The sequence below is a fragment of the Indicator indicator genome, chromosome 7 (assembly GCF_027791375.1).
Source record: "Indicator indicator isolate 239-I01 chromosome 7, UM_Iind_1.1, whole genome shotgun sequence".
NCBI lineage: Eukaryota > Metazoa > Chordata > Aves > Piciformes > Indicatoridae > Indicator > Indicator indicator.
Window position 1 is genome coordinate 31,296,747 of NC_072016.1, and position 27,887 is coordinate 31,324,633.

Below are 27,887 nucleotides of genomic sequence, written 5' to 3' on the forward strand. Positions count from 1 at the left end.
TTTTTAATCCAGAATTAAAATAGCCTGGTGGTATATGTTTCAAAGATTGTAGCTGTGCTTTGTTTTAATAGATTGCAGTTACAGAAGATAGACAACCAGGAGATTTTACCTTTCGCCATGGCTCAGTTTGGAGGCCAGAAGAATCCCCCTTGGGCAACTCAGTTTACAGCCACTGCAGTATCTCAGCCAGGTCAGTTGACATATCGCTTAATGTTTGAACCGTGTCATCTAGTAGATTTGGTGATTCTGTAGTTGGGTATGGAGTTAAGAATAGCACCATGCTAACTGACTTAAATTCTCTGTAACTGGTCTGAGTTGGGAGTTTTTCACACAATTAGAGACATGAAAGATCATTGCCTAATACTAGCTGTTGGGGTTTGACTTCTTTTGTAAGTGGTGATAGGTAAAATCCCATGTGAATTTGTATTGATTCTCTTGGTCAGTAGACAAAGGTATTAAGTTACTCATATCTGAAGATGTGTAAATCAAATTGCCTTTCATCAAAGCGCTCTAGATTGCTCTACATTAAATAATAACAGCACTAATAAGGCATTGCATGTTTTTGACGTGCTGCCTAAAGGGCAGCCTAAATCAATGTTTACAAAGTATTTAGCCTTTACTAATCTATTTGACATACTTTACATAGCAAAGAGGGCTCTAAAATTTGCTGCTTGGATGGGGAGAGGGTATATTTTATTTTTAATTCTAAATTATAACTCAAGGGATCCCTGTAACTAAAGGTATTCCCTGATAATAACAGAAGGTTTCCTTTGATTGAGCTCAGAAGCCTTATTTAATTGCAGGCTAGCATATTTAAAAACTTAACTGGCTAGATTTTCATGTTTCATGTTGTTTTATAGCATAAAGTTTTTTGAGGCAAGGATGTGAAGCTTGCTGCGTGGTGAATCTTGGTGCTTCCGTTTCCAGTTCTGGGCTGCCCTTTTATTTTCTGGAATGCAAAGTGTTTCCCAAATTCTATTTCAGTGTCTGATGTGGAAAAACCTTCAGCAGAGCTGTTGTACATTGAGGATCCAGGATGTCAGAATGTCAGCACAGGCAGTAACCTCGTTGAAGAAATGTCTTTCTAAAGAGTTGTATGGTTTTTCAGTTGTCCTCTGCACGTCTAGGTGGATATGAAGTTGAATGGCATACCTTCTTAGTCAGTGGTTTTATGTCTGGGAACTTAGCAGACTTTGGGAATGCACTTTCTTCCATGCTTTGGAGGTGTGTGTTGGGGAGATGGAGGAGGAGAAACAAATCTTCTTCTGACTCATTTTTTTTTTCCCTGAAATGACTCCTTCATCTCCAGTTTTCACTTAGGGCACTGGTCCAGTCTGAATGAATCCTCAGGAAACTGCTGCTCCCAAAGTGTTTCACAGTACTCAGTCCCAGTGTGTCTTTCCCTCTTTCTCCATCCCCATTCACTGCTGATCTCTACCTAAGCTGTTACTGTACCTAACCAGCTGCCTAGAAGCAGCTTTGTGCTCTTCCTCTGAGCAGCTCATACTTAACCCAAATTGCACTACTCTCCTTCTGTAAGAAACAGCTGGAAAGGGCCATCACTGGGAACATGGGAGAGACAGACTTGGCTTTTGGTTCTCATGTCTGACCGGGTGACACCTTGGAGCTATCAAAGGATGACAGCATCTGGGGTGAAGTATTCTTGATACATTGGCTCATGTGACAGCTACTGCACCAGAAATAGTGGTGAAAGACTGAGGGCCAGCTCTATGTCCTGTTTCAGAGGGAAAGCCTCATAAAACCTGAAGAGGAGGAGCTGGCAGCCATCTTAGACCTTGTTAGGTTAGGACCAGAAGGGGGCCCTGGAGAAGGGGTAAAAGGAGCAAAGGCTCTAGAAGCACACACCAACTTCTTACATATGTTCTTATTCCTGTGACTGCCTTTGGCTAGCCTACTTCTGAGCTTGCTTAAATTAAGTGGAAAATTTAATTGGGATATAACTGGTCAGCATCAATTGCTGTGAGACTTTTTTTGACCTGCTCAATGAGGACAGTATCTCCAGGGATTTGTAGCTGTTCATCTGATTCTGCAGCAGCTGACTCATGAGAGACATTAAAGACTAACATTTTGTTGCACTTCTGCCTTCTTCCTGTGCTAGCTCTGCCTTCCTTTGTGTTTTTGGTGTCTCTCCACACTGTAGTATCTTATCTTCTTTCCAGTATCACTTGAATACATTTAGTTCCTAGCATCCTTCTGTGCAGTCCTTTCCTGTTCCTACTGCGGTATGCAATCACTATGTCTGCATCCTCTTTTTCCTCTCTCTCTGAGCTCAGTCCTCAGGACTCTACTGCCTAGAGTACCCATGTAGTTAGTTGTTCACTGGCATTTATTATTGGCTATTCTAATGCAGAATGATTTAGAACACAGAGCACAGGAAGCTTCTTTTGCAAAGTATGCAGTGCTCTGGCACTGCTGGGAGCTGAAGAGCAGTGTTAGTGTTGCACTGCAACTCAGTAGCAGCTTTGCACCTTTCAACGTGAAGCTATGGCTGTCCAGTCAAGTTGCTTGCCTGCGGAAGAGAGATGCTGGCAGTGCTTGGGCCATGTCTCACCTGCAGCTGTGCTCAAGAAGTTAGGCAGATGGGCTTACCCTGATGAATCTTAGTGTTCATAAACTAGTTTTAAGAAATTACATTTACAAAATATTTTTGTATCTTCAGAGGACTGGCCAGCAGCGTAACATTACATTTTTGCATGACACAGCTGGTTTGTCTGTGTCAGGTTCCTTCTCAAAAGCAGTGGTTGGGTATGGAGGAAAGAGATCTTGATTTTTATAGCACAAACAACATGATAGCATTTTCTTAAGCACTAATCAGCAGTGGTGGGCGATGCTGTTATAAACCCAGTTTGGTTATAGCACAAAGGTAATTTCAGGCTTGAGGATTTTGTTATTTGGAGATTTTTGGATTAGTGACTTGAATACTGTCTTGGCCATCCCTGTTGAAGAAGTAACTGAGTTAAGGCTCTTAATAATTAAAGGGTGACACTAAGGTAGTTGTAGAGTGACATGCTGTGTAATGAAGAGTTCCTGGGATAACTTTGGGATAGCTTGCTACTGCCTGTGTCTGTGGTATTAGAAGACAGACGGGAGATTCAGGTTCAAGCAAAGATCTTTGTGTGAAGAGAGACTCCTGCTTATAACACAGTGAAATTTTTTCTCTGCTCTTGTCTCATAGTCTCCTTCCATGATTAAAAGCAGAATTCGAAGTCCCTGCTATGCTCAAGCATTGCTAAATCATGCCTGCTACAGAAGATTAAAGTTAAACATTGTAAATATTCCTAGATAGCACAAATTGCTTTTAACTCGAGTGATGATGTGCAAGTTTCTGATACACCAGTGGAGGAGAATTCCCTCCTGTTCTCTTAGCTATTAATTTTTGCCATGTCTTTGGTCTGCATCACAGTGCTCGGTATGTGCTGTTTCCAGGGTTATGGTTCTGGCATAGTGAAGCCGATTTTAATAGAACTGTGGTTGAGGGGAGGGTCCTAGTTGTGCTGAGCTCTGGCTGATTGGTGTTGTCTTGGTGATATCAAGACTTCATTGCATTAGGGTGAGGAATGGTGCACCTGATGAAAGCAAAAGTGCCTGAATCTCAGTATCTTGTCATTGCTGGTGGCCCCTGTGAAGTGACTGAAGAAAAGTGTAAGAGTAGGACAAATATGCAGTGGATCTCTAAGAAATAGTAGCTGATCCACAATTTGCTGACACGCTGTAAATGGATGTCCTGTGGTAAATACACTGAGCCTAGTTTCTATTGTGTGCCTGTAAAGAAGGATTGGGGTTGTTTTGAGTAGGTTGTATGACATTTGTATTGCAAGTGTGTTATGCTTGGAGCTTAAAAACCCAAGGACCCTAAGTCACATTTCATAGCAACCTTGAAGGGCTACTCTTACTGTGATTCTAATAAAGCTACATCACTTACTACGGAGATAAATGTAGTCACATACTTGGAAGATGTTTCCCTAATCTTAAAGGGTATCTGGAATTTAGAAGCAGCAAGAGGGACTATCAAATACTGGCTTTGTGTTTGCTACAACAGAAGTTTCTGTTTCCTAGAAGGATGCTTGACCTGCAGCTTAGGACTCCAGTTTCTATCCAAGCCCTTTCAGATGGTTGTGCCATGCAGTATGTGGTGTGAGTGGAGTTGTTGAGACTGCATTTGAAGGAAGGCATTTTCATCGCTGTACTTACTGAGATAATTACACATCCTAGGAGCTGATGTTTGTAGCCAATGTTAATAATACAGCAGTCAGATGTCAATTCTACTCTCAGCCTGTGATTGACTCTCTCTCTCTTGGCTTTCTGGGTGATTTTTTTTCCTTTTTGGTTTTGTTTGCTTGCTTGCTTGAACTAGTAATACCTATAGAGTCTGTTTGACTGAGATAAATACATAGATGAAAAGCAGTCAAATTAAACTCCTGGAATATTTTAGGGCAAAATAGTAGGAACAAGATCCAGAATCTGAAAAATGCGTTCCTACAGGTATTATCCTTTGAGGGGATATTTACAGTCTTTTTGTCTTTGTCATTTGTAGGTAAGTTGATCTGCAGTGTTGTAAATGACATGATGCCCAATTGATAATAAATGCTCATAAAATGACATTGGAAGTAGCAAAATTCCCCCTACCTCTTTAATGGACAAAATGGGCTGAGAGTCTTAGAGTGGGCTGGGAATTGTTTGAGGTAATTATGGGTTGTACAAGAAAGGAAGATGTCATAAGGGAAACTGAAGAGCTGATGAACCTCAAGATACATTTTTGGGAGCAAGCTTGCTAACAGATATCCTTCCTACAAAAAGTAGGAGAGAACTTGTGAAACTTGTTTGAAGTTGCTTCCCAACTTCATTCCCCTGAGTTAGAAGAACATTAGAATAGAATTGAATTGAATGACAGTAGCTAGTGTAGTCAAACACATTCCAAGGTAATGGCATGAAGTAAATTTCTGCTCAGCATGTGGAAATAAGAGGAGGAAGATTAATGCTTTGATTATTTGCCTTGAGTGAGCCAGCAGAGTAATGCAGTCAAGAAAAGTGAAAGTTGTCCCAGGATGCAGCAGTAAAGCATTTTCATTAGATTTAAAAGTGTATGTGGGCAGTGCTGAGGTTCTCAATAAGGCTGTGGTTTTGAATGCTCAAAAATACGCATTCAAATTGAAGCTGATGGACAAGGAAGAAGAGGGGAAGAGGATCGGGAGAACGGAGGGCTTGTCATGGGAAAAGCCTCAAATTTGGCTTGCTTGGCTTCTTAGGAAGCCCAAATGTTGGAGTTTACCAGGGAAAGAATTTGTGTAATACTGGGAATGCTCTAATTTTGCTGTACTATAGAATGCTTGATTGCACTATTAAAATACTATTAATTCCTGGTATATTTAACATGATAATATTTGAGCTAGATTATAGCGATTGTGATGATTTTCGCTATTACTTATGTTTCTTCGTGTTTCATTCCAAAACTGTAAGATGCTCAGTGCCATGATTAGCTCCTTTCTGAGGAGTGTACTTTGCTGGAAAGAACAACTTGGCAGAGGGGATTACCTTATTCAGGATCTGTTGTGTTGGTTACAGCATTTTTGTGAATTCTATGGTGATGATCACCAACTACAAGCAATCTCTTGCAGCATCCGTGGATCAGGAATGAAAGCTTCATTTTGGATCAGTAACAATAGTGCAGAGCACAAACTCTGCAGAGATGATACTGTAAATCTGTTCTTAACTTCATTGTTCCTCTTCAATGGCTTTGGAAGAGAGAAAAAACCTCTTCAACATCAGTGTTCTTCAGTTCTGAGGGTGGCTGGCTGACCTGTTTCTGCTGTCAGTGTTTCCATCTGAGTTTCTCTTTGGTTTTATTTAAACATGTGGACTAGACTGACAGCTTTGTGAAGTGGTACTTGATCATGCAGGTGCAGATAACTTTGTTAGAACCCCTGCCTAAGAGGGGGGAGCAGGTTTGCATTGTGCAGAGCTTTCTGTCTTTAAAAGTTGTCAGTAAGGCTTAAGCATTCCTCATTCAGAAGTATCGCATGCATAATCAGCATAGCACGTGACAGCTGCTACTCGTTAAAAGCTGTAATGACTACAAAATAAACTAACCTTTTCTTCCAGGCAGTTTGACTCTGGACAACAGAAACTCTTCCTAGTAAGAGCTAGAGAGAGCTTGGCTTGGTCTCCCTGTCATTATAGGGCCGATCCTCTCTACCATCCCCCACATCTACAGTGTCCAGCTTGCTTGGGGACAAATACAGTACTGAGTAAAGAAAAGCTTTTTGCATTTTCAGAAGCTTTTGCTTCAGAGCTCTTACTACAGTAAAGATTTCTTTTGCCCTCAGGTGGAATGAAACATATGTATGAATGTACAGAACAGAGTGACAATCTTTATCTGGCTCATCCAAACCTTGAAGAAACAATACAGCGTGTGTGCTGGGTGGGAGTGGGTGCAGGAGGGGGTGGCAACTGCTAGTACTAAAAAATCACAAGCAGCCTGAGAGAAGGAAATTAAGTGAAGTGGTCTATATGCCTCTGCTGTGGCATACTGTTTGGAATTGATTTAGAAGAGAAGCTAGTGAGGTGTGATCCTTTATCTGAAATTTTAGAATTGGATTTATCTCCTTCACTCAGGAGTCTAGCATCCCATACTACATCTAGTATATCTGTCAGAAGCCTCAGCTGTTTAAAATTGTTCGTAGTGCTTATTGTGTGTGTTCTATTTTCAGCTGCTCTTGGTGTACAGCAGCCATCGCTGCTTGGAGCCTCTCCTACCATATACACCCAGCAGACAGCACTGGCAGCAGCAGGCCTAACCACACAAACACCAACCAACTATCAGCTTACCCAGACAGCTGCTTTGCAGCAGCAAGCTGCAGCTGCAGCAGCTGCCTTACAGCAGGTAAACAAAAAGGAGCATTTGCTATTGACTGCATGAACTTGAACAATATAAACCACTGGCTTTGTAAAGTTCAAGTATCTGAATGAAAAGCAGAATGGAAAATGGTGAACATGGAAGCATAAACCTGCTTAAAAAAAAAGATTTTAAGGCTACAGGTATCCATAGTTGTATTGATCTGTGAAGGCTGGAATTTTGGCTGTGGAGGTGCTGACTTTTCGCTGTGGAAAGCCTTTTGGGAAAGGGAGTTTTGTTGTACCTAACCCGAGAATTTCAAGTTCCAAGTAACTTTCATCACTATATATATTCTTAACAGCATTTTACTTGATTTCGTAGTGTTCTAAATATTGTATAAGTGTAAAGCTTAACAAAAATTGCTCATTTTGGCTGTAAAGAGTACATCAGAGTCCAGTCTAAAAGCAAGCAATGTTTGTTACGAAAGTAATAACCTGTTGATATTCTTATAATAACTGCTAAAACTTGTTTATCAGATAACTGGTATTTGGTAATATTGGGGTAATAATACTTCCTGTTCATGAGATATTTTGCTTTTATCTGTTTCAGCAATATTCACAACCTCAGCAGACTCTCTATAGTGTACAGCAACAGGTTTGTCTGATTCTTACTGTGTACATCACAAATTAATGTAATGTTGGTTATGTGTCTTGTAGGATTTGTCTCTAAAATCATCCTGGGGTAGGAAGTTGTTAAAGAAACTAATCAGTTTTTGTAGTAAGAGAGCTTGAAGTTCATAAACCGGAAGAGACGTATCCAAGATGGAAGCCTGCCTGCTTTCATGCAAAAGGAGATTTAAACATAGATACTATTCCATGTGTACACAATTCCTGATAAACTTTGTTCTAAACAGGGCCATATACTTTAACTGCTGGAAAGATGCTGTCCAAAAAAAGCTCCCTGTTACTTTTTTTATGGTCTTTGAACTTAACAGGATTTTGAAAAAGAATAAACATAGAAATTACAAGCCTAAGCTTCTCCAACTGCCAAAGCTTTCTTTGGTATTGCTATTAACAACACCCCCCCCAGCATTTCTGCTTACTGAATAAACGTGGATTATCCAATCTTAGAGTTAACCACATGAGCACAATTTTATGCATATGCAAACTGCTGAAATGACCAAACCCCAAAAGACGAGTAACTGAGATTATGCAAAAACTCTTACTTGAAAAGAGGAGGTAAAATTGTAACATTTCCTTAAACATATAAAATTAATTTATAACTTTATTTATTTTAAGTTGCAGCAACCTCAGCAGACCCTTTTAACTCAGGTTAGTTTGGTTTTATTGTTTGGTCTTCATCCCCAAACACCGATAATGCAAGAGTGCGAATTTGTGACATCTTGAGTAGCTTAATCTGTAAAATTAACTCAATACGAGTGGACGTTTTATTGGTACAGGTTCGTTTTATCCAGATGTTAAAATATGCATTGGTTTAAAAAACCAGTAGCAAATACTTTTCCTTGGGAAAAGAAGGGAATATGTGTGTTGATCACATCATAGTTTTGTTTTGAACTTCAGGTGTTCGGTTGTTTTGCAGTTAGTGGCAAACGGGGAAAATCTTTCTCCCTTTGGAGAAGGAATTTAACTTTCTGTGTTAACAGTATTGCAGTAGGTGTGGAGAGAGGTTTAAAGAGAGTCCTGCTGAGCTTAATAGGCTTAAAACATGCAACCATTTAACACACTCTAAGTTGCTCTAGTTCTTAACTTGACTTCGTAAATATACTTAAAAAAAAAAAGGTAAAAATAGGTTACTTAATTTCATTAGCTCATTGTGTTCTGCTTTTGTGAGAAGGCAAGCATGTGAGTTGAATTAGGGAAAGGTTTTGTGTTCGCTTCAACCTTTACTGACTGTAATACTACAGTTGGGATATAAATGGAGAATAATCTCCAAGCCTGTATTCCTAGCAAAGGTAGGAACTTAACCTCTTTTTCCAGCCCCTTGGACGGGTTAGCTATAAACAATAAGGCAGTCTTAATTTTTTTTTTTTCTAGACAACGTGTGTGTTTTGGGGAAGTTGACTTTTTTAAAAGGAAAGGATAAACAAAGCCAGTCTTCATTTAAAATAGAAAACCTAATCTTAAAGAAAAAAAAAAAAAAACAAAACCAAACAACCCACCTCACCGCCCCCCCCCCCAAAAAAAAAAACAAACCGCAAACCCATAACAAAACCAACAACGACAAAAAAAATTCCCCTAACAAACAAAATGTGCCACCTTCTGAATATCTCTATTTAGAATCATTGGTTTAGAGTTATTTTAAACCCGTGCCTTCTGGGTAAAGGACCTGTTCCTTATAGCTATGTCAGCTAGTTACAAGATTCATGGTTTGCTTTATTTTGCTTACAGCCAGCTGTTGCACTACCTACCAGTCTTAGCCTGTCCACTCCTCAACCAGCAGCCCAGATAACTGTTTCCTATCCAGCACCCCGGTCAAGTCAGCAGCAAACCCAACCACAAAAGCAGCGTGTCTTCACTGGAGTGGTTACTAAACTGCATGATACTTTTGGGTTTGTGGATGAAGATGTCTTTTTTCAACTCAGGTAAGATGTCAATACTTGCCTGACAAGCGTACTAAATAAATGGGTTAGGTTGTAACATTCTAATTCTGTGACTTCACTAATGGTGCCTGCATACTCCGAACTATAGCAGAGTACTTTCATTGGATTGGTTTCTATAAGCTTTTTTTTTTTTTTAAATTAACTTTGTCTACTTTCTTTCAGCTTTAAATGTAACTTGCAAATGTAAAACTAGCTGAATAGGACTCTCACAATACATTTTCTGTACCATTTGCAGTGCTGTTAAAGGGAAGACACCTCAGGTGGGTGACAGAGTTTTGGTAGAAGCTACTTACAATCCTAATATGCCATTCAAATGGAATGCACAAAGGATTCAGACACTTCCAAATCAGGTATGTGGGGTCACCCAGTCTAAATTGTACAAGCTGCTTCTGGTTTAAGCTCACTCCTAACTCCTTTTCTCTTCTGCCATTAGAACCAGACACAAGCCCAGCCATTACTGAAGACGCCTCCAGCAGTTCTGCAGCCCATTGCACAGCAGACTGCATTCAGTGTTCAGGCACAGCCGCAGCCGCAGTCCTTGTTGCAGGCACAGATATCAGCAGCTTCAATCACACCTTTGCTTCAGACACAGCCTCAGCCCTTACTGCAGCAGCCACAGCAGAAAGGTGCTCCTTCAGTGCATGGAGTTTTGTTCTGGTCCTTCTGATGCTTAGAGTGGTGGTTATTTTCTTGTTAGTCAGAAAACCAAAGCAATAGTTAATATGGAAAGGACCCTATAGAATTTTCAGTCTGAGTATGCGTTTTCCTGCAGTGCACATTGCCTGCAATAGCTCAAGAATCACCTGGTTAGTGATATCCTCGTGGACTCCTTGCTCACATGAACATTTTGTAATCCAGAAACAAATTCAATGTGATTTTCATTCTCACACTTTCACAGGCAAGTTGTGGGGTTAAAAGTATTAACAGCCGTATTTCTTCAGCATCCTCTGATTGCCCAATGAGATCAGATTTCACACAGCTCTCATGTTAAAACTATTATTTCTGTATTGGTCTATTACTTATTTTAGTTAGCCCAGTTGGCATTTGAGAAACTGCCAAAAGTAGCAAATCAGTGAACTTTGAGTAGCTGAAGAATTGGCAATAGAATTGATAGTAAGATACAGTTAGGACTTGTCTTGCCCACAGTAAAAGTAAGGGGAGAAGATCTTAAGCTATCACCTAAGGAGATAGATAAATATTACTCTAATTAGTCCTAGTTGTTTGTTAGTGTTTATAGTAATGCTTGCTCCATTTACAATCAGTTGGTTAAATGTCTTGAGACAGTATGTACTGAGGGATTTATGCAGCAGTATAATAAATTGATTTAAGAATGATTTTTCAGAAAGCTAATTGTTTTTAACTATGAATAGCTTCAGAAATGTGTTTTAGGTTTTCTTTAGGTCTGTGAGTAGGTAGTCTATCTTAAATTACTTTTCCGAGGAAAGACTTGCCTATCTACTGTGGTAGTTTTTGTGTGCTTAGATTATATTAGTTTCTATCCTAAGAAGATACTTTTAAACCAGTTTGAAATAGTAGAGTCTGTTTGCATCAGTGAAGTGTAAAGCAGAAGTCTCTTTTGTTTCTTGGGGAGTGTCACATATTGAGTTGCTAAACCATTACAATGCGGTTGTTATTAGTAAACAGATTTATATTTATTTGACTCTAGAGCTAGTCTAAAAAATGTACTGAAGTGTAACAACTGTAAACCAGCGATGTTTGTACAGTGTGGGTAGTTGCCCCCTATTTATTGATCGTGTACATTTTTGCTGCAGGTGGTTTGCTGCAGCCCCCAGTTCGCCTGATTTCACAGCCTCAACCAGCTCGAAGATTAGACCCACCATCCAGATTTTCTGGGAGGAATGACAGAGGAGGAGACCCTATGCCAAACCGAAAAGATGACAGGAGGTATGTTGTAGAAGACTAGGCTATAATCAAAACGTTCCATAAAGACCTGTCTTCAGAGCTGAGATTCTTTCTCCAAAGTGAGTCAGCAATACGCACAAGTATCTTTACCTTTCTAGATATCGTTGGAGAGTTCTATCTGAAGGGAGGGAATTGCAAAATCGGTCTCATTGTAAAGAGACTGTACTGAAACAAACCATGAGGAACTTCTCTCCTTTTTGGGAGTCACCTCTGACAGGCCTAGCCTCTGTTGTGCTGGAAACTGGTTTGTGGTATCAGCACACAAAAATACTTGTATGCGTTTTTTTGAAGTCGTGAAAGAGACCGAGAGCGACGAAGGTCCAGGGAGAGATCACCCCAACGAAAACGCTCCAGAGAGAGATCACCCAGACGAGAGCGGGAGAGGTCTCCTCGCAGGCCACGACGTGTTGTTCCTCGTTACACAGTTCAGTTTTCCAAGTTTTCATTGGACTGGTATGTTTATGCTCGTTTTAACTGTGGGCACAGATCACTAAGCTGTGTCGTGTTAAATAACGATCTTCAAAGAAAGAACAAATACAACATGGCTGAGAACCTGGTATGATAAACTTTTTCTGGGCTCTTGGTTGTTTTTGAATACTACTGCAAAATAGCTTTATTATCCTCTTTAATAAATCCTCTATAATATGTAGACATGTTAATCAAAAGAGTGTTCAGTAGTTACTTGTTTTTAAGCATCAGTCCATAACACTCTGACTTCAATATATTTGCTCTTTAAAGTCTGTATTTTTTTGGGTTTTTGTATTTTGTTTGTATTTTTTGTATTTTGTTGGTTATATGTGGTTGTAGATATATACAGTGATTGTGTAGCTCTATCTTCCAAATACTGTTATTTATTTCAGCCGTAGCTGTGACATGATGGAGCTGAGGAGACGTTACCAGAACCTCTATATCCCAAGTGATTTCTTTGACGCTCAGTTTACATGGGTGGACGCTTTTCCTATGTCTAGACCATTTCAGCTGGGAAACTACTGTAATTTCTACGTGATGCATAGAGAAGTAGATCCTATAGATAAAAACACTGCTATCCTTGATCCGACGGATGCTGATCATCTGTACAGTGCAAAGGTTTGTACAGTTTTCCACTGCTATGACTGTTGATTGGAAAATATTTTTAACAGTAGGGGTGAAAAAAATGACCCTAACTGAACTGAAAATGTTCTACAGCAATTTGACCAAACAAAAGACAGTGTTTTAAACTTTCCAGTGAAGAGTTAGTTTGTAGAGCTTGAAGAATCGTGTCTGAAATAAGGTTTGTTTTTTCTGTTACTAGAGCTGTCCTAAATCTCATTTTTACTGAGGTCTTTTCCATTCTCTGCACCTATTTGCCCTGATCTAATTACAGGAAAGAAATCTAGCTTCTGGAAGAGCTCTGAATGTATTTCTTAGGCAATTCATTCTGAATAGTTAATGCAGCCTTTTTCTTTCTTTTTTTTTTTTCCTTCCCCTTCAAGGGTCCTTCTGTATAGTTCATGCTCTTCTATTTTTCCTTTCTTCTTTCAGATACATAATATATTCAGTATTTATTATTTTGTTGAATGTACTTAGAGCATATTGGGATTATCTAAATGTCAAAATATGCTACATTGAAGGCTGTAATGATATATAAAAGACCTCAGTGTCAAAGTGTCATCCAAAAACCTGTTCAGGTCTTGAGATTTCTAGGTTGATCTGTTTTAGAAGCATTTCATGTTAAAGATAAGTTTAGAAACAAAACTGCCTTTAACCACTATTTCTGAAAGACTTTCAGCTTTACTTCCCTTCTGTGTATAAAAGCTTTGAAGCCTCAGCTCAAATATCCGATGTACTTCTTTTGGTCTCCTAATACAGAGAAAGAGCTCTCTTTCAGAAGGTTAAGCTTCAAAACATACTAAGTAACTGAGGAATCCTGTTTCAGAATACTAACCTGTTTAGGATAGCAAGTAACCTTGTTCAATTTGGCTGGGATAACCGGCTGCAGATGAATGTGAGTTGATTCTGATTGTGACAACACGGAAGGGGTTAGTTACTGAAACCAGAAATATGCTCAGTGTGCTCCTTGCTATAGGGTATTTGACAGGTAGTGATAGCATGCAAAGCATGTTGCTTTCATACGCCTTTGGTTTGTTGAGATTTTTTAATAAGATTACACAGCATCCATATGGGATATAGAGGAATTGGTTCTTGCCAGACATTTTAACACTCGGTTCTAATTTTTGTTTCACCTTTACTTGTTCTGGGGTATTGTGACACTGAGGAAAAAGCACTGGTATGTATGTGATTGCAAATTGAGGTCATTTATTTACTAGTCATAGTGGGAGACCTTCACAAGACTGATTTCATCTGATTTACACCACAGGTGATGTTGATGGCTAGTCCTAGTATGGAAGATCTCTATCATAAGTCATGCGCTCTGGCTGAAGATCCTCAAGAACTTCGTGATGGATTTCAGCATCCTGCTCGGCTTGTAAAGGTAAATATACTCCAATGTCAGACAGTTATGGCAATAAAGGTTGGTTATAGAGCTGTAAAATACTTGCCAGTAATAGGAGTTCCAGGCAGCTAAGTGACAGCTTGACATTTTCTTCTAAATAGACCTAGTTATGTGTCAACTCTTTTTCCAGTTTATAGGAGATCCATCTTCACTGCTTTCATATTTACTGCTTTGTTCAACTTAGTTAAACTCAGACATAAAATATCTGGAGAAACCTATGTTAATTATATAATTATTAACTTTGTTAGGTCTTTCTTTACAAGCACTTAGACTTATTTTCTAAGGGCTTAGCTGTGAAGAGAAGACAAATGAAGCAACAGTTGAGCACTGTAAGTGCCAATTTAATTCTTGTTAACCTGAAAAACCTGTAATCACCGTAGTGTTTCAGACTTGTTTATCAATTAAACTCCATGTTAAAGCAAATCAGAGTATTTGAATTTATAGATATGCTCATGTGGTCTTTTGTAGCTTTGCTTTATCACTTGTAAGCAGGAAGATCTATAAAAGTGCATTGGAAGTAAGGAACTATTGAAAGTAGCATCTGTCTTGTGTGTTAGCTGTAATTGCAAAGCAAAAGGCCTGTACCAGTAAAGAAACTGGATAGAAAGTCTTGCAGACAAGAATGAGTGATGATGTTTTAAACCTATTCCATTTCTGAACTATTCTGTGGAAAAAAATAACTGAACTCTTTCTTGACTGACTTTCAGATTTTCAGATTTCAAAATAATGTGACAGTTTACTCATGGATTTCAGTGTGTCTTATGTGAAATATTCTTTGCACTTTGCGAAAATGACGTTACCCCTAGCAGGGGAACATTCAGAAGACTCTTTTTGTCTAGTTTTTAGTGGGTATGAAAGGCAAAGATGAAGCTATGGCTATTGGAGGACACTGGTCCCCATCACTGGATGGACCTGATCCAGAAAAGGACCCTTCTGTGCTGATAAAGACGGCTATTCGTTGTTGCAAGGCTCTTACAGGGATTGACTTAAGTGTGTGCACACAATGGTAAGTACTGTACTGCAGAACAAAGTACACTGTAGAACTACTTGTCTGTACCAGGAGTTTGGAGAAGAAAAAAAAAAAAAAGAGGTGGAAACCCCTCTTTTTCTTTGCCAGCTGCTCTTGGTGTAGTGCAGGTAAACTACTCAAAGGATGTTCTGTTTTGTAAGAAGCTTGATTGGTGCCAACTGTGCTGAACACTGCATTAAGAACTAATTAAAAATTCTGGATTTATTTTGACATGTAATTTTTTTACTGAATGTGCATTGAAAATATTTTTCATTTTGTGCATAGCTGGAGAAGATCGTCAAGAGAACTTCATTTCATTGATCTTTTGTTATAAATAAATAGCCGTTCGTTATACAGCCATATTTTCTCTTCCTGACTTCTAGTGCTGTTAGTACTCACTGCAGTTTCACTAATACCTCAGAAGTCTATTGTGTGCTAAATTTAAAGTGCTTCAGCATTGTCTGTTTGCACATTAAACCTACTTCCACTAAACAAGTTCAATTAAAAGATTTTTGTTGGACTCCCTCCTTAGTTGCGATACTTTTTTTTTTACAAACATGCCAAAAGGGAAAATATGGCTTCCATAATTTTTTTCTTTAGATAAACTTCAAGGTCTTGCAGCAAAGTTTCTTTACTTGATGTGCTACAAGTGATCTAGGCTCTGTAAAGTGTATTGTAGAATTTTTTTTCCAACATGCTTCTTCCCTTGCAACAGGTACCGTTTTGCAGAGATTCGCTACCATCGCCCTGAGGAGACCCACAAGGGGCGTACAGTTCCAGCTCATGTGGAGACAGTGGTTTTATTTTTCCCGGATGTTTGGCATTGCCTTCCCACCCGCTCAGAGTGGGAAACCCTCTCCCGAGGATACAAGCAGCAGCTGGTCGAGAAGCTTCAGGGTGAACGCAAGGAGGCTGATGGAGAACAGGCACTGAACGCTAATCCCTTTTTCTATTTCTGCTTCTCACAGGCGCAGGAACACAGGCACAAAATGCACACCACATACTACACAACACACATACACAGGAGAAACATAACTGGTAACAATGACTGGTAAACCAGCTTTCAGCAGTGTAGTGAATGTTGCTTTTTATTTCAGCTAGTTCACTAACTCTAAATGTGTATGCTGATACCACAAATGGAATTAAATTGTGCTTACGATGCGCAGAAAATTTTTTTATCATAGATGTAGTTGCTGGAATCTGGGACCAGTTGTTGAGTGAGATGCAGTTTATGAGTAGCTGTCTTCAAACATTTTGCCATTTTCTAAAACTTCTAAATTCTCTCTTGTGGCCAGTTCTATTTGTGATATTTGAAACTGTACAAACAGTAGTCTGAAACATCTGAATTTCAGGCCATGTGGCTGATCAGCATCTTGGAATAAGGAAAGGTCTGACTGAACAAAGAGCAATTTGGGGGATTTAAAATCTAGGGGAAGATCACACACTGTGGTTGATGGAGACCATCAGTGTCTGTGTAACCCCGATATTCTTTGTGGTGTTGCTTATCACCCTTTTGTGTTCTACAGATCTGGCTTGTATTGGCTGAGTGGCACTGTGATCATTTATAAAGTGGTAGAATGTGTGTGTCAACTTGTCTAAATAATAACTTTAGGAGAAGACAATCTGAAACAGTTGTGACCTTGCACAGATCAGCAACAGAATTAAAAAAAATAACTTAAATGCTTTCAAGCTTCTCAATGATAATTCCTGAATTTTATTTGTCAGGATGAAGAGGAAAAGGATGATGGAGAAGCCAAAGAGATCTCTACACCTACACACTGGTCTAAACTGGATCCCAAAACAATGAAGGTAGCTAAGACTTTTCTTTAAATTTTATTCCATTATAAATTTTAAGTTTTAAGGCACAAGCTGAAATACAGTTGTGTATTCCCTCCACTGAGCGAAATATTTTAGTAGTGTTTTATCTTCCCTGTTGATTTCATAGGTATTAGACCGTGGTCAGGTGTGCCTCATGATTTTAATAATAAGAGCTAATTAGGAGCTCTTGACCTTCGTGCAATGAAAGGGTGTGTATGATACGTGAACTGGAAAACAAAACTCCAGTTACCTGCTTGTATTCATTTGCATTAAAAATGTGGGGTTTAAAATACTTCAATGTTAGTTTAAAAAGGCAGTAATTATACAAAAGTTTGTCAGGAGACATAATTAAAAGTTTCCTTGAAAAGAGTAATAGTAATTAACTGTTCTAGTGTAGTAAAATCCTTTCCATGTCTTTGTGAAAAGTTCCTAAAGAAAGGGGTTCTCTGAGGAGAACACAGCTTTAGCTGTATCAGTAAATAATAGTGGGTTTCAGTACAGATTTTTAAAATAAAGTAGACTTTTCAGTGCTTTTTACTTAACCTTTTCTGCTAATCAAATGTTTTTCAATGTCACTGGTTGATGGCACTTACAGAGCTTTTGTTTGCCAGGTAAATGACCTTCGCAAAGAATTAGAAAGTCGAACCCTTAGCTCTAAAGGACTGAAATCTCAGTTGATAGCTCGACTGACAAAGCAGCTGAAAGTAGAGGAACAAAAAGAAGAACAAAAGGAGCTAGAGAAGTCTGAGAAAGAAGAGGAAGAGGAGGAGGATAGGAAATCTGAAGATGACAAAGAGGTTAGGTTTTGGATATATTTGGTTTAAGACTTATTATATTTACATATAAAGTATATATAAAATTTGTATACATATGTACAAGTGTAAAAAGTACAGGAATGTACCTGTAGTTGTGTTGGGATTTTCTTAGTTCTCTTATGGCTGCACTGGGAACTCTTGCTGTAACTTGAGCTGTGCAACTGGAACAAAATCTTGGCAAGTTTGAATATCTTTATATCAGCACAGTCAGCTGGGGTGTCTGAATTAATGTCAGTCCTTAAACGTAAGGAAAAATAAAATCCAAACTCTTGAGAAAAACTGTAGGGGCGAACCTACTTAATAAAATCTTAACTGCCTAAATCTAGGTGAAAAGCAGCTGCTTAGTTGTATTGGCTTCTAGTGGCATACTAGCGTTGGGGAACTACTGTGAGATGGGAGCAAGGCAGGTTCCAGGCTATAAAAAGGTCTAGTTTCTTCCTGTGGCAATGATTTGCTTAGGTTTATTTTCCTTTATTATGAAGCTTCAATTTTTTGCTTTTGGATAAACTTCTGTGTATTGAAGTTTCTCAGTTTTGCAGTTTCAGTACTACTTAGTGTGTCTTGCTGTTCCAAGGCTGAAGTTCAACCACAGAAAAGGAACATAAATATCTGGAGAATATATATTGTGTTAGTTGCTTTTAAGTGTGCCTTTTTGTGTATTGCCTGCTATAACCAATCTGAGATCATGTGAAATTTTATATCTCTGCATAGACTGTGTTGAGAGAGCAAAGGCCATGTGCTTGCTAATTCTGTCAGCTGCTGCCTTTTCCCTCACTTTGGATGGGCTTCAGGTTTCTTGCCACAGTTTTATTCAAGATTTGGGGAGGGAATTTTGATTGTGCTTGGGTTTTTTGTTTGGTTGTTTGTTGTTTTTTTTTTTTTTTTTTTAAAAAGCACAAGCTCTACGATGACTTCTTTCCATACTCACAGGAGTTTGTTTCTGTTTTGGCAGTCAGTAAGCAGCTTGGTATTTTACCTTTTTTTTTAACCTTTTGTTTGATTTGCATCACTTGTATCTACAGAGATGGCCTATCCCATAATCAAGAGAGTGAAGTAAATTGTCATTTGGTAATTGTTAAAGCTGTGTTGGATATCTTTGGGAAGATTATGTATGAAGCCTTCATTCTCCCTATGTAAGAAATAAAACAGCTTACTGTACTGTACAGTTCTAAATAAGAGATTTTTTTAGGAGCACTTGACTCCATTGCTAGCTTGCACACCATTTTTTGAAGTGAAAAAGCTCATGTCCTTCCACTGTTGAAAAAACATGCTTAGCACCATGAGATGGTTGGAAGGTACTAGTTGCTCTGTGGGCTAAACAATACTTAATGGTCTGCCTTGTGATGCTCAGGCTTCCAGTTAGCCTGCCTGAGTGTTGGCAGTGGAAACGAGTATGTTTTCTGTGACTTATGTTTGTCTTCTGTGTTGAATTCAGCAGCTTGGGCTTTCCTTTCTTGAAAGCAGTGAGTGCTAAAAATAATATATAGGCTGAAACTTCAGCTTTGGAATATGCTGTATGTAATTTTTTTTTCCCCGTCTTTTAGGAAGAGGAAAGAAAGCGTCAAGAAGAAATGGAACGTCAGCGGCGGGAGAGACGTTACATCCTGCCTGATGAGCCAGCAATCATTGTGCATCCCAACTGGGCAGCAAAGAGTGGGAAGTTTGACTGTAGCATTATGTCTCTTAGTGTTCTTCTGGACTATAGATTAGAAGATAATAAAGAACATTCCTTTGAGGTAATTTATCTACGCTACTGACAGCTAGCCATTCTTGCTTCTTTTTAATCATGTGGTAACATCAGTGTTGTTAAAATATACACGTTTTATAATAGCATGGCAAAAGACCACTTCAATAATCATTGTGCAGTCCCTAGAAATAATTGTCCAGTCTTTGGTACATTACTAGAACAGTATAGTCACTGGCAGGGGACTGAGTTTATACAGCAAATCTAGGTCCTGAACTACAGCAGTGAAGGAAAGAAGCATTTTGATAAAGTTGGGAATAGATAGTAAGAAATCTGACACTACTTAAAATTCTGCTGTGATGAAAGCTGTTACGGTAGCACCTCATAGCCGTTTAATCATAAGTGTACATACGTTTAAGTGTATATATTTTAAAACTCCTTGTAAGTTCTTTTTGTTCTTTATATGCAGGTATCATTGTTTGCAGAACTTTTCAATGAAATGCTTCAGAGAGATTTTGGTGTCAGAATTTACAAAGCGCTGATATCTCTCCCAGAGAGGGAGGACAAAAAAGACAAAAAAAGCAAAAAAGACGAGAGGAAAGAAAAAAAAGAAGAAAAAGATGATGAAACAGATGATCCAAAACCTAAGAGGAGAAAATCTGGAGATGATAAAGATAAAAAAGAAGATAGAGATGAAAAGAAGGTCTGCAGCTAGCTCACATGAAGTACTATCCTGTCTGGATCAATATTAAACTGCTTTTATTTGAATTTTACTTTATTGCTTTTGAAAATGGGTTTCATAGTCTTAGTTAATTTATTTGACTCACTGATCTCTATTTAAATACGTTTCAACTGTATCCAGTTATTTTAACATTCAGCTATAACACATGGATTTATATTTGTGACTAAATATAAACATGACCATTTTGAATATGTGGTAATGAAGTTTTTTTACTTTCCTAGTTTTTTAGTGTTCTGACTTGAATACCTTTTTGGGAACTTTTTTTACAGAGGGAAGATAAAAGGAAAGATGATTGTAAAGATGAAGAAGAAACTGAAGATGACAATAATCAGGAAGAATATGATCCGATGGAGGCAGAAGAGGCTGAAGACGAAGATGAAGGTATCTTGAATTACAAATTTTGTGGCCTTCAGAAACTTTAATTGCCATTGAGCATGTTCCTTCAAGCTGGAGAATGCACTGGAACTAGACCGTTTTAAATTGTGTTACTAGTCTGATTTTATTTGGTAGTTCTGACCAGACCTACTTGAAATATAAGTGCCTTTATGTGGGGCATTGTGTGAACATAGTTAACTAGCTGTGGTACTCAAAGCAAGGCATGCATATAGAAGTGGTTTTATTTTTTTCAGAATGCAGACCACTCGCAACTCCCATTGAAGTCAGTAGGAGATGTGAGTATTCAGCACCTCTGAAAAACCAGGCCACTTTGAAGTGCCTAACTTCTTGTTCTTCAGTTCTGAAATACCCTATTTTTCACTAGGCCAGAATGTAGTGCAGGGTGTTAGGAGGAGTGGATTTCTGTTTGGGTGGAGTTGTTTGCCTGAGGAAATGGGGAAAAGGGGCTGGGGAACTTTCCTGTCTCCAGGGCCCTCTTTCTCTTCTCAGATGCGGGAAGGTGTAAGACACAAGGTGTGCTTTTTGGCTTGTGCTTCTTTGTGGTTTTTGTCCTTTACTAGAGAGTTTTTGCTGGAGATGTGGGTTTGAACCGCTTAGATACTGCAGTCCCAGCGTTTATAACCAATTATAATTTTGGCAGAGTATTGAAACCAGCCTTAAAAAAATGGTTCGAATTTGTGGTTTCTAAAATAACTCCTATTTACTTATAATATGGCTGTGAGGATGCCCTAGGCTTGCCTGTTCTGTGCAATTGCTTCTGCTTCCCATAATCTCTCCTTGTGCTATTCCCAGCCAGAGTTGCTGAGAACAATCCAACACACCAGGGGGGTGCAGGAGAAAGCTCTTGGTTCTCAGAAACAGGTTGGCAAAATCAGACAAGTGTTGTGACACATACTTCTGTCCAAAGTTTTCCCCACAGGAAAGGTGAGCTTAAAGCTCAACTTGGCACATGGTTCTGTGACCAAAGATTTTCACGTAAGGTACAGAGCTGCATACCATAATCCATCTCTGCAGTGTCACATTCTTGTTTTCTTGTACAGTCTGCCTTTAAACCAAAACCCTGCAGTCTGTCACTCACATCTAATACGTGATGTGATATGTAATTTTTTGGAAATTCTAAATCATAGCATCAGTAATATTTTGCTCAGACATGAGTATAAACACATTCTTTTAATTATGTAGTTGATTCAGGGTTTATGATATAAAATATGAGAGTAAATAGTACTGATTTTATCCTAATGGGAATAATGGTAGCTGAATGCAGACTCTGCCAAGCCTCATTAGGAAGAATTGTGGTAATTTTCTGTATACCACTTCAATAGATGGTGATGTGGGCAGAACTCATTTTTGGCCTAGTTAGCATTTGTGTCAGCTTTTCTGTCCTCTGCGTATGAAAGAAACATGGAGGGGAAAAATTATAACTGGTTTATGTTAAAATAAGACCAGAGAAAAACAAAAAACTTTGTCGAACTCACTTACATGCCCTTTTCTTACCTTTTTTTTTTTTTTCCAAGAAAATGTATTAATTTCAAATATTTGAGGGTTTATATGAACTTTTTTTTTCATGAACATCTATATTTTGAGATAATGGTCATAGAGTAATTTGCTGTGGCTATGTTGAATTTTGTTTTTATTTTACAGACAGGGAAGAAGAGGAAATGAACAAACGGGAGGACAGAAGAGAAGGAAATAGGCATTGTAAAGAGAGGACGTCTAAAGATAAAGTAATTAGCACCTTTCTTAACAACTGCATATAACCTTGTTAGAGGTGTCCTAATTAGAGCTATTGTAAGACCTATTTGCACTCCTTGGTTCCTTCAGCACTTCTGGACTGAAACATGAAGTGTATATAGAAGTTAGGGAACGTATGACAACTCTGGGTAAGGTACCTATCAGCTGCTTTCACTCAGATTTTGAAGTTCATTGGATGAAAACTTTTGGAAAAACTTTCTCATATAAGATTCTGACCAGTCAGAGAGATGTGAGGACTAATGCTATCTGTACGTGTCAGAAGCATCAGATGTGATTATTGTGTCCGTTCTTTTTCAACTGCTGTATTCTTAGTTAGAAAAAGCAGACTATTTGCATGATTGATAAATTGGCTTTTCAGTTGAGAAGCTTGGAATCATTGTCTGATGTTTTTACATCTCCCTATGTTTTGCGGTGTGAGGCTAACAGATTGCCTCCACAATTCAGATTAAGGAATGGCATAAGTTTGATTTGTTACAATTAAACTTTAAGTGCAAGAATAAATTAAGTTTCTGATTTTTGTTTTTTAAGGAAAAATAAGAGATGTGGGAATAATGGGAAAACACAGTCTGCAGAACTGCTCTAGCTGTGAGAGCTGGATGCTTTATTCATTACATGTTTTATGGGGGTTTCACTTTGAAAACAGCTGTACAATAAAATACATGATTGAGAGGAGAAAGGCTGTTTGCTGTTACTTTGTTGACTAGGTTAGTTAATCCTTTTTTATGTATTTGCATAAAGTAAAGGAAGGTGTGTACCAGGCGTCGCTGTCCGTTGTGCTGTAATTCTTTTAAGATTACTTTACCTAAATAGCTTGCTTCTATTTGAATTCAGTAGACAAATGCTAGTTGTATTATCACTTGACTGAAAGTAATGATGAAATGAACAGAGGAAAACTCTTGTTAACTGAGAGGTTTGTGTGGTTTTAGTAGATGATGGGGAAATTATATTTTAACTTGCTAACTGTCCTGTCTTGGACTTTGTAGGAGAAAGACAAGATGCAGATGGTAACCATTAATAGGGATCTCCTGATGGCTTTTGTTTATTTTGATCAAAGTCACTGTGGATACCTTCTGGAGAAGGACATGGAGGAGATACTGTACACTCTTGGACTACACCTGTCACGTGCTCAGGTTTTGTATAGTCATAGAAATCTCTTAGAAAGTATAGGAATGCTGTAAATGGCCAGAATATTGTTTAGCTTCTAAAGGCTGTTGCTTACATACTTGATCCCTGTTTTTTATGTAGCCACTTCATATTTACAGTGAGGCACTAGTTTAATCTTTTGTAAATTGTCTTTGAATGAAAAGGTGATAGGTGATGAAGTTTGAGTCTCTTAATATGCTCATATTGTATATGGAGCTCTTGTCTTAAAATGATCTCTTTTGTTTGTTTTTTGGGGTTTTTTTGGTTTTGTTCCCTAGCTTGTTTACAATTTATGCCCCAGTATGTCCAAGTTAAAGCTCTGCGATCTCTAAATTTTCCAGGTTGAAACATTCTTATTAGGTGATCTAATGCCTGTGTATTAAATAACACCGTATCTCTTCCTATGGCTGTGTTTTAGGTCAAGAAGCTACTTAATAAAGTAGTGCTTCGAGAGTCATGCTTTTACAGAAGACTAACAGATACTTCTAAAGATGAAGAAAACCAAGAAGAGTCTGAGGAGTTACAGGAAGATATGTTAGGTGGGTTGGTTTTTTTTATGCCACAAATTTGCAGAGAATGTGTAGATGAGATAAGTTTTTGAGATTTTGATGCTTTGAGATAAATGGCTTTCTTGCAGAAACTAATTCAGGTCTGCAGGTAACCTGCCAGTTTGGAGAAGTGAATCTTGGGTATTTCACAAATTACAGTATTTCTGTCTTCCAACGCGTTTTGTTGTATCTTTAGGGTAAATCTCAATACCTTGGAACAGGAAGGAGGGCAGAGGTTAATGTTAATTGTTGATGAACAGCATTTCTCACTCACAGCACTTTTGCAGTCAGGAGGATCAGTGGTGTAGGTAGGAGAGTAGAGCCTGATCTTTGAAGACAAATCAGTGCAGAAAGGAGGCATAGAAGAATGTCATGGAAGAGCATGCTTCTTTTATTTGGGGAGGTAGGAATTGGGGTAAGGAATGGGGAAAGCAATGTGAGGAATAGCCCAGAAAACTTGAATCTATTCTTTTAAGAAGTTTTTGAGGTTGTCACTAGAACTGAAAAATGACAGAGTATTTCCTAATGCTATCTAATTTAATGCAGGAAACAGATTACTGCTGCCATCTCCAACAGTAAAGCAAGAATCAAAAGCCATAGAAGAGAATGTTGGCCTCATTGTGTACAACGGAGCTATGGTGGATGTTGGGAGCCTTCTGCAGAAGCTGGAGAAGAGTGAAAGAGTGCGGGCAGAGATAGAACAAAAGCTTCAGTTACTAGAAGAAAAAACAGGTAGGATGTTACTTTGAAGGTGGTACTTACATAGATGCAAGACGCTAAGTAGCGAAACCAATTTGAGTAATATTGATGATCTAAATTCCTTAGCTGTTTGCTTACTGTAAATTATTTTCTATTTCCTGAGCCCTTTGAGCTTGCACACTATTATTGTGGCCATTGTTAGCATGCTGAAATGCTTTTATCGTTCTTATTCAGGCTGAACATAAGACTTCCAAATGTAATCAGAATTGAGTATTTGCAAATAGTAATGCACTGTAGTCTTTAATGTTCTTTAACTACATTTAACTACAAATGGGTAGTTATGGTGTTGGCATGTAAATGGAATATTAAGATACAAAGTGCCCAGCATTGGAGGTGACTGCCTTTTTTTTTGTTTCCTTAAGATGAGGATGAAAAGACCATACTACAACTGGAGAATTCTAATAAAAGTCTAACTGCGGAGCTTAAAGAAGCGAAAAAGGACCTTGGCCAACTGCAAGAAAATTTGAAGATCTCAGATGATAAAAATTTGCAATTTGAGGGTCAGCTGAATAAGACAATCAAAAACTTAGCTACTGTTATGGATGAAATAGAGAGTGTTCTTAAACAGGTTAGAATTGTTTAATTCCATTGTTTATTATTGTATTCAAGCTTCTTGTAGACTTCAGTTACCAGAACAAAAACTTCTGAATAAAGAAAAAAACAAAAAAAACCACATTTTCACGAGTTCAGGGTAGTAGTATCTTAACATATTTGAAGCTCAGTGCCGTACTGATTATTGAAAGATAACAAATAAAGTGATTGGGTTTTTTTAAGCTTGAAGCACATGTTCTTGACTGAAACATTTGTGTTTTTTTAAGATGTAGATATGTTAATGTAAATCTCAACTCATCTTAATGTTGTCCTGTTCTGATCTTGCCCATCCCCAGTAGTCCAAATCTTCTTCCATTTGTTCAGTTAGGGGTGATTTTTTTCCAGACACAACTGACAAATCTGAATTTGTGTGGGTATGAAATGAGCAAACCACAATGCTCCAGAGCATTTCTATTCTCTTACGGAAAGGTGGTTGCATCATGCCTAGAAATGCCACAAGGGCCCATGAATTAAGGCTGAACTTGAGTTGGGTATGAAGGTTACTGCGTGGCTGTCCTGTACTTAGGAGGGAGGCTTGCTTCTACTTCTGTTTATTTTGAAAAGACAATATTGCACCTGCAAAAGCTTGAAAACAAAACCACACACGTAAAACCATGGAAATGTTTGACAAACGTTAGAACTACTCTTACTTGTAGGATACAAGTGATGTATCATACAAGTCACTGGCAGTACCTTGCAGCTATCTGTCATCAGTATTATGCATTACTATGTTTCACTACATGTCATAGACCAGCTGCTTCACCAGAACCTGCAACTGAAGGCACTGCATAACCCTCTTTTACCCTTATCTCAGTTAAATAGCCTTGGTTTCTGGGGATGATTTTTGTGCTTCTCTTCTGAAGTGCTTAGGTCACATCTTATTTCTACGCTCCTGATTTTTCAGTGTGGTATTAGAAATATGAAATGGTTATAACTAAACTGAGAAAGATACCAGTTCACATAGTATTTACAGTTGACACCAAAGATTGTATTTGTCTCATGCTGTTTTACAGTTCACTGGAGAAATATCACTTCCAGAATTCATATAATCATCTCCCTTTTATCTTTTAAAGGATATTGTGAAGCATGAAGATAAAGATCAGAAATCCAAAGAAAATGGAGCAAACGTATGATAAACCTGCTGCTGTTCAGAAGAATGGTGTTACATAATGTAATATAAATCATGATACCAGAATGTATGGGAAGTGATGCATGTTTGATTTTAATAGTATAAATATCCTAGTTCCAAAAGATGTATAAAGTTTTATGAACATTGAGTGTCTGCTTCTGAAGATTGCTTGTAATTCTTAGCATTCAAGACACTCCTCAAATGAAAATAATTTTGCATTGCAAAATGTTTTAGGATGAACTTTGTTATAGTTTTAACCTAAGAAAGTTCGTCATCATAATGAACAGTAGCAAGTATTTAATTACCAAATGTTTTTCATTAAAGTCTAGTGAAATCAAAATTTTCATTATTTATAGAATTGCCATTTTTAGGTTTTTATTTTTATTTCGGTCTAATTAGTCTTTTTAAATTCAAATATAAATCACAAAACAGCATGCTGCTTAATTTTGCAAGTAAAGATTTTTTAAAAAAAAAAAAAGCTTCTTGCATTTTTCTTTTACTTCTCAGAAGTTTCTTTTCCCTTCCAAATGTAACTTTCTTTCCCAGAGCTGCTTGTATTAAAGCCTCCTATTATAGAGTAGTTCAGATGAGTTAAAGCAATAGAAACCTACCAAAATACTGGTAGGATTGTGAGATTTACATGAAGCAACATCAGCCTGTTTTAGATGTCATTTATGTTCCTTTATTATTCTTATCTTTGGATTAATATGTATGCTCCTTTTTAATAACAAATGCAGTATATTAAAGTGTATGGTTGGATACCAGGCCAGTAGATGTCGGAATGATGCCTTCCATGGAGAAAAAGCTACTGTTGTTAGCCACTTTAAAGGAAGTTTTGACATTTTTCTTAGTATGTGTAATTACTTCAGAGTCCAACAAAAGAATGGATACATAAGTATCAAGTCCTCTCATGTTACCATTCCTAAGGAGCAGGACACAACTCGGTTGCTTGAAAGCGGGCAAGATTGTCTGCCTTTGTGTTCATGAACCACCAGAGATCTAAACTTAAAATTTAATGTGACAGCATTGTCAAAGGCAACTTAGCCAATGTGAAATATGAACAATTATATTTTGGTGCAACTCCCAGGAAATTTAAGGGGTTTGAAGGTTGGACAGAAGTGTTTTCTTACAGAAATGATTTATTTTAGCAGATGTTTTCTTTTGTAGCCTAGGTGTCCTAGGTAACTAAATACCTGTTAGGAGACTTCAAGTGCCATAATATGTATGAATACCTACATGGAAATTCATGTAGCTTTACTGAGATATATATTAAAATGCCTGAATTTATGTTCAAAAGAGTGTAAGTTGGTGCTTTTATCACTTAACCAGACAAGTCAGTATTTTTTCATTAAAATAACATGCATAAGCTTCCCCTCATTCATCTCAGTCAAGTCACTGTGTAATAATCTTAACTGTTCACACTAAAGTAGGGAGTACTATAAAAACACTAATTATTGCATGCTTTATGAATTAAAAGGTAGTATCTCATTAAAATGACTGAATGAGGTTGGTGATGTTAATCTTCCGAGGAGCATTATCTGTAGTGTACAGATGGTGTTAAATTCTTTTGTAATCAAATTCTATTTTTCACCTTTACCTTTGTACCAGTTGCTG

The 27,887-nt window shown here is 38.0% G+C and overlaps 1 protein-coding gene and 1 non-coding gene across 3 annotated transcripts; both read left to right on the forward strand.

Annotated features, from left to right (window-relative positions):
• Positions 1 to 117: 117 nt before the first annotated feature.
• On the forward strand, positions 118 to 26,513 carry CCAR1 (cell division cycle and apoptosis regulator 1). Of its 2 annotated transcripts, XM_054382659.1 has the most exons (24): positions 118 to 190; positions 6,729 to 6,901; positions 7,463 to 7,507; positions 8,152 to 8,184; positions 9,262 to 9,455; positions 9,709 to 9,823; positions 9,907 to 10,099; positions 11,246 to 11,378; positions 11,688 to 11,849; positions 12,257 to 12,482; positions 13,753 to 13,866; positions 14,727 to 14,893; positions 15,612 to 15,822; positions 16,622 to 16,705; positions 17,326 to 17,511; positions 19,074 to 19,265; positions 19,683 to 19,916; positions 20,225 to 20,336; positions 21,993 to 22,075; positions 23,087 to 23,233; positions 23,665 to 23,785; positions 24,341 to 24,526; positions 24,916 to 25,121; positions 26,218 to 26,513. In XM_054382659.1, exons 1-24 carry the CDS (start codon positions 118 to 120, stop codon positions 26,275 to 26,277), a joined length of 3,450 nt encoding a protein of 1,149 aa, XP_054238634.1. In that variant the 3' UTR covers positions 26,278 to 26,513. The 2 variants fall into 2 exon arrangements, with proteins under 2 accessions (XP_054238634.1, XP_054238635.1); XM_054382660.1 differs by lacking the exon at positions 7,463 to 7,507.
• LOC128968361 (small nucleolar RNA SNORD98) lies at positions 14,512 to 14,575 on the forward strand. The gene has a single exon (XR_008489137.1). It is a non-coding gene; the product is annotated as a small nucleolar RNA SNORD98 (small nucleolar RNA).
• Positions 26,514 to 27,887: the final 1,374 nt, after the last annotated feature.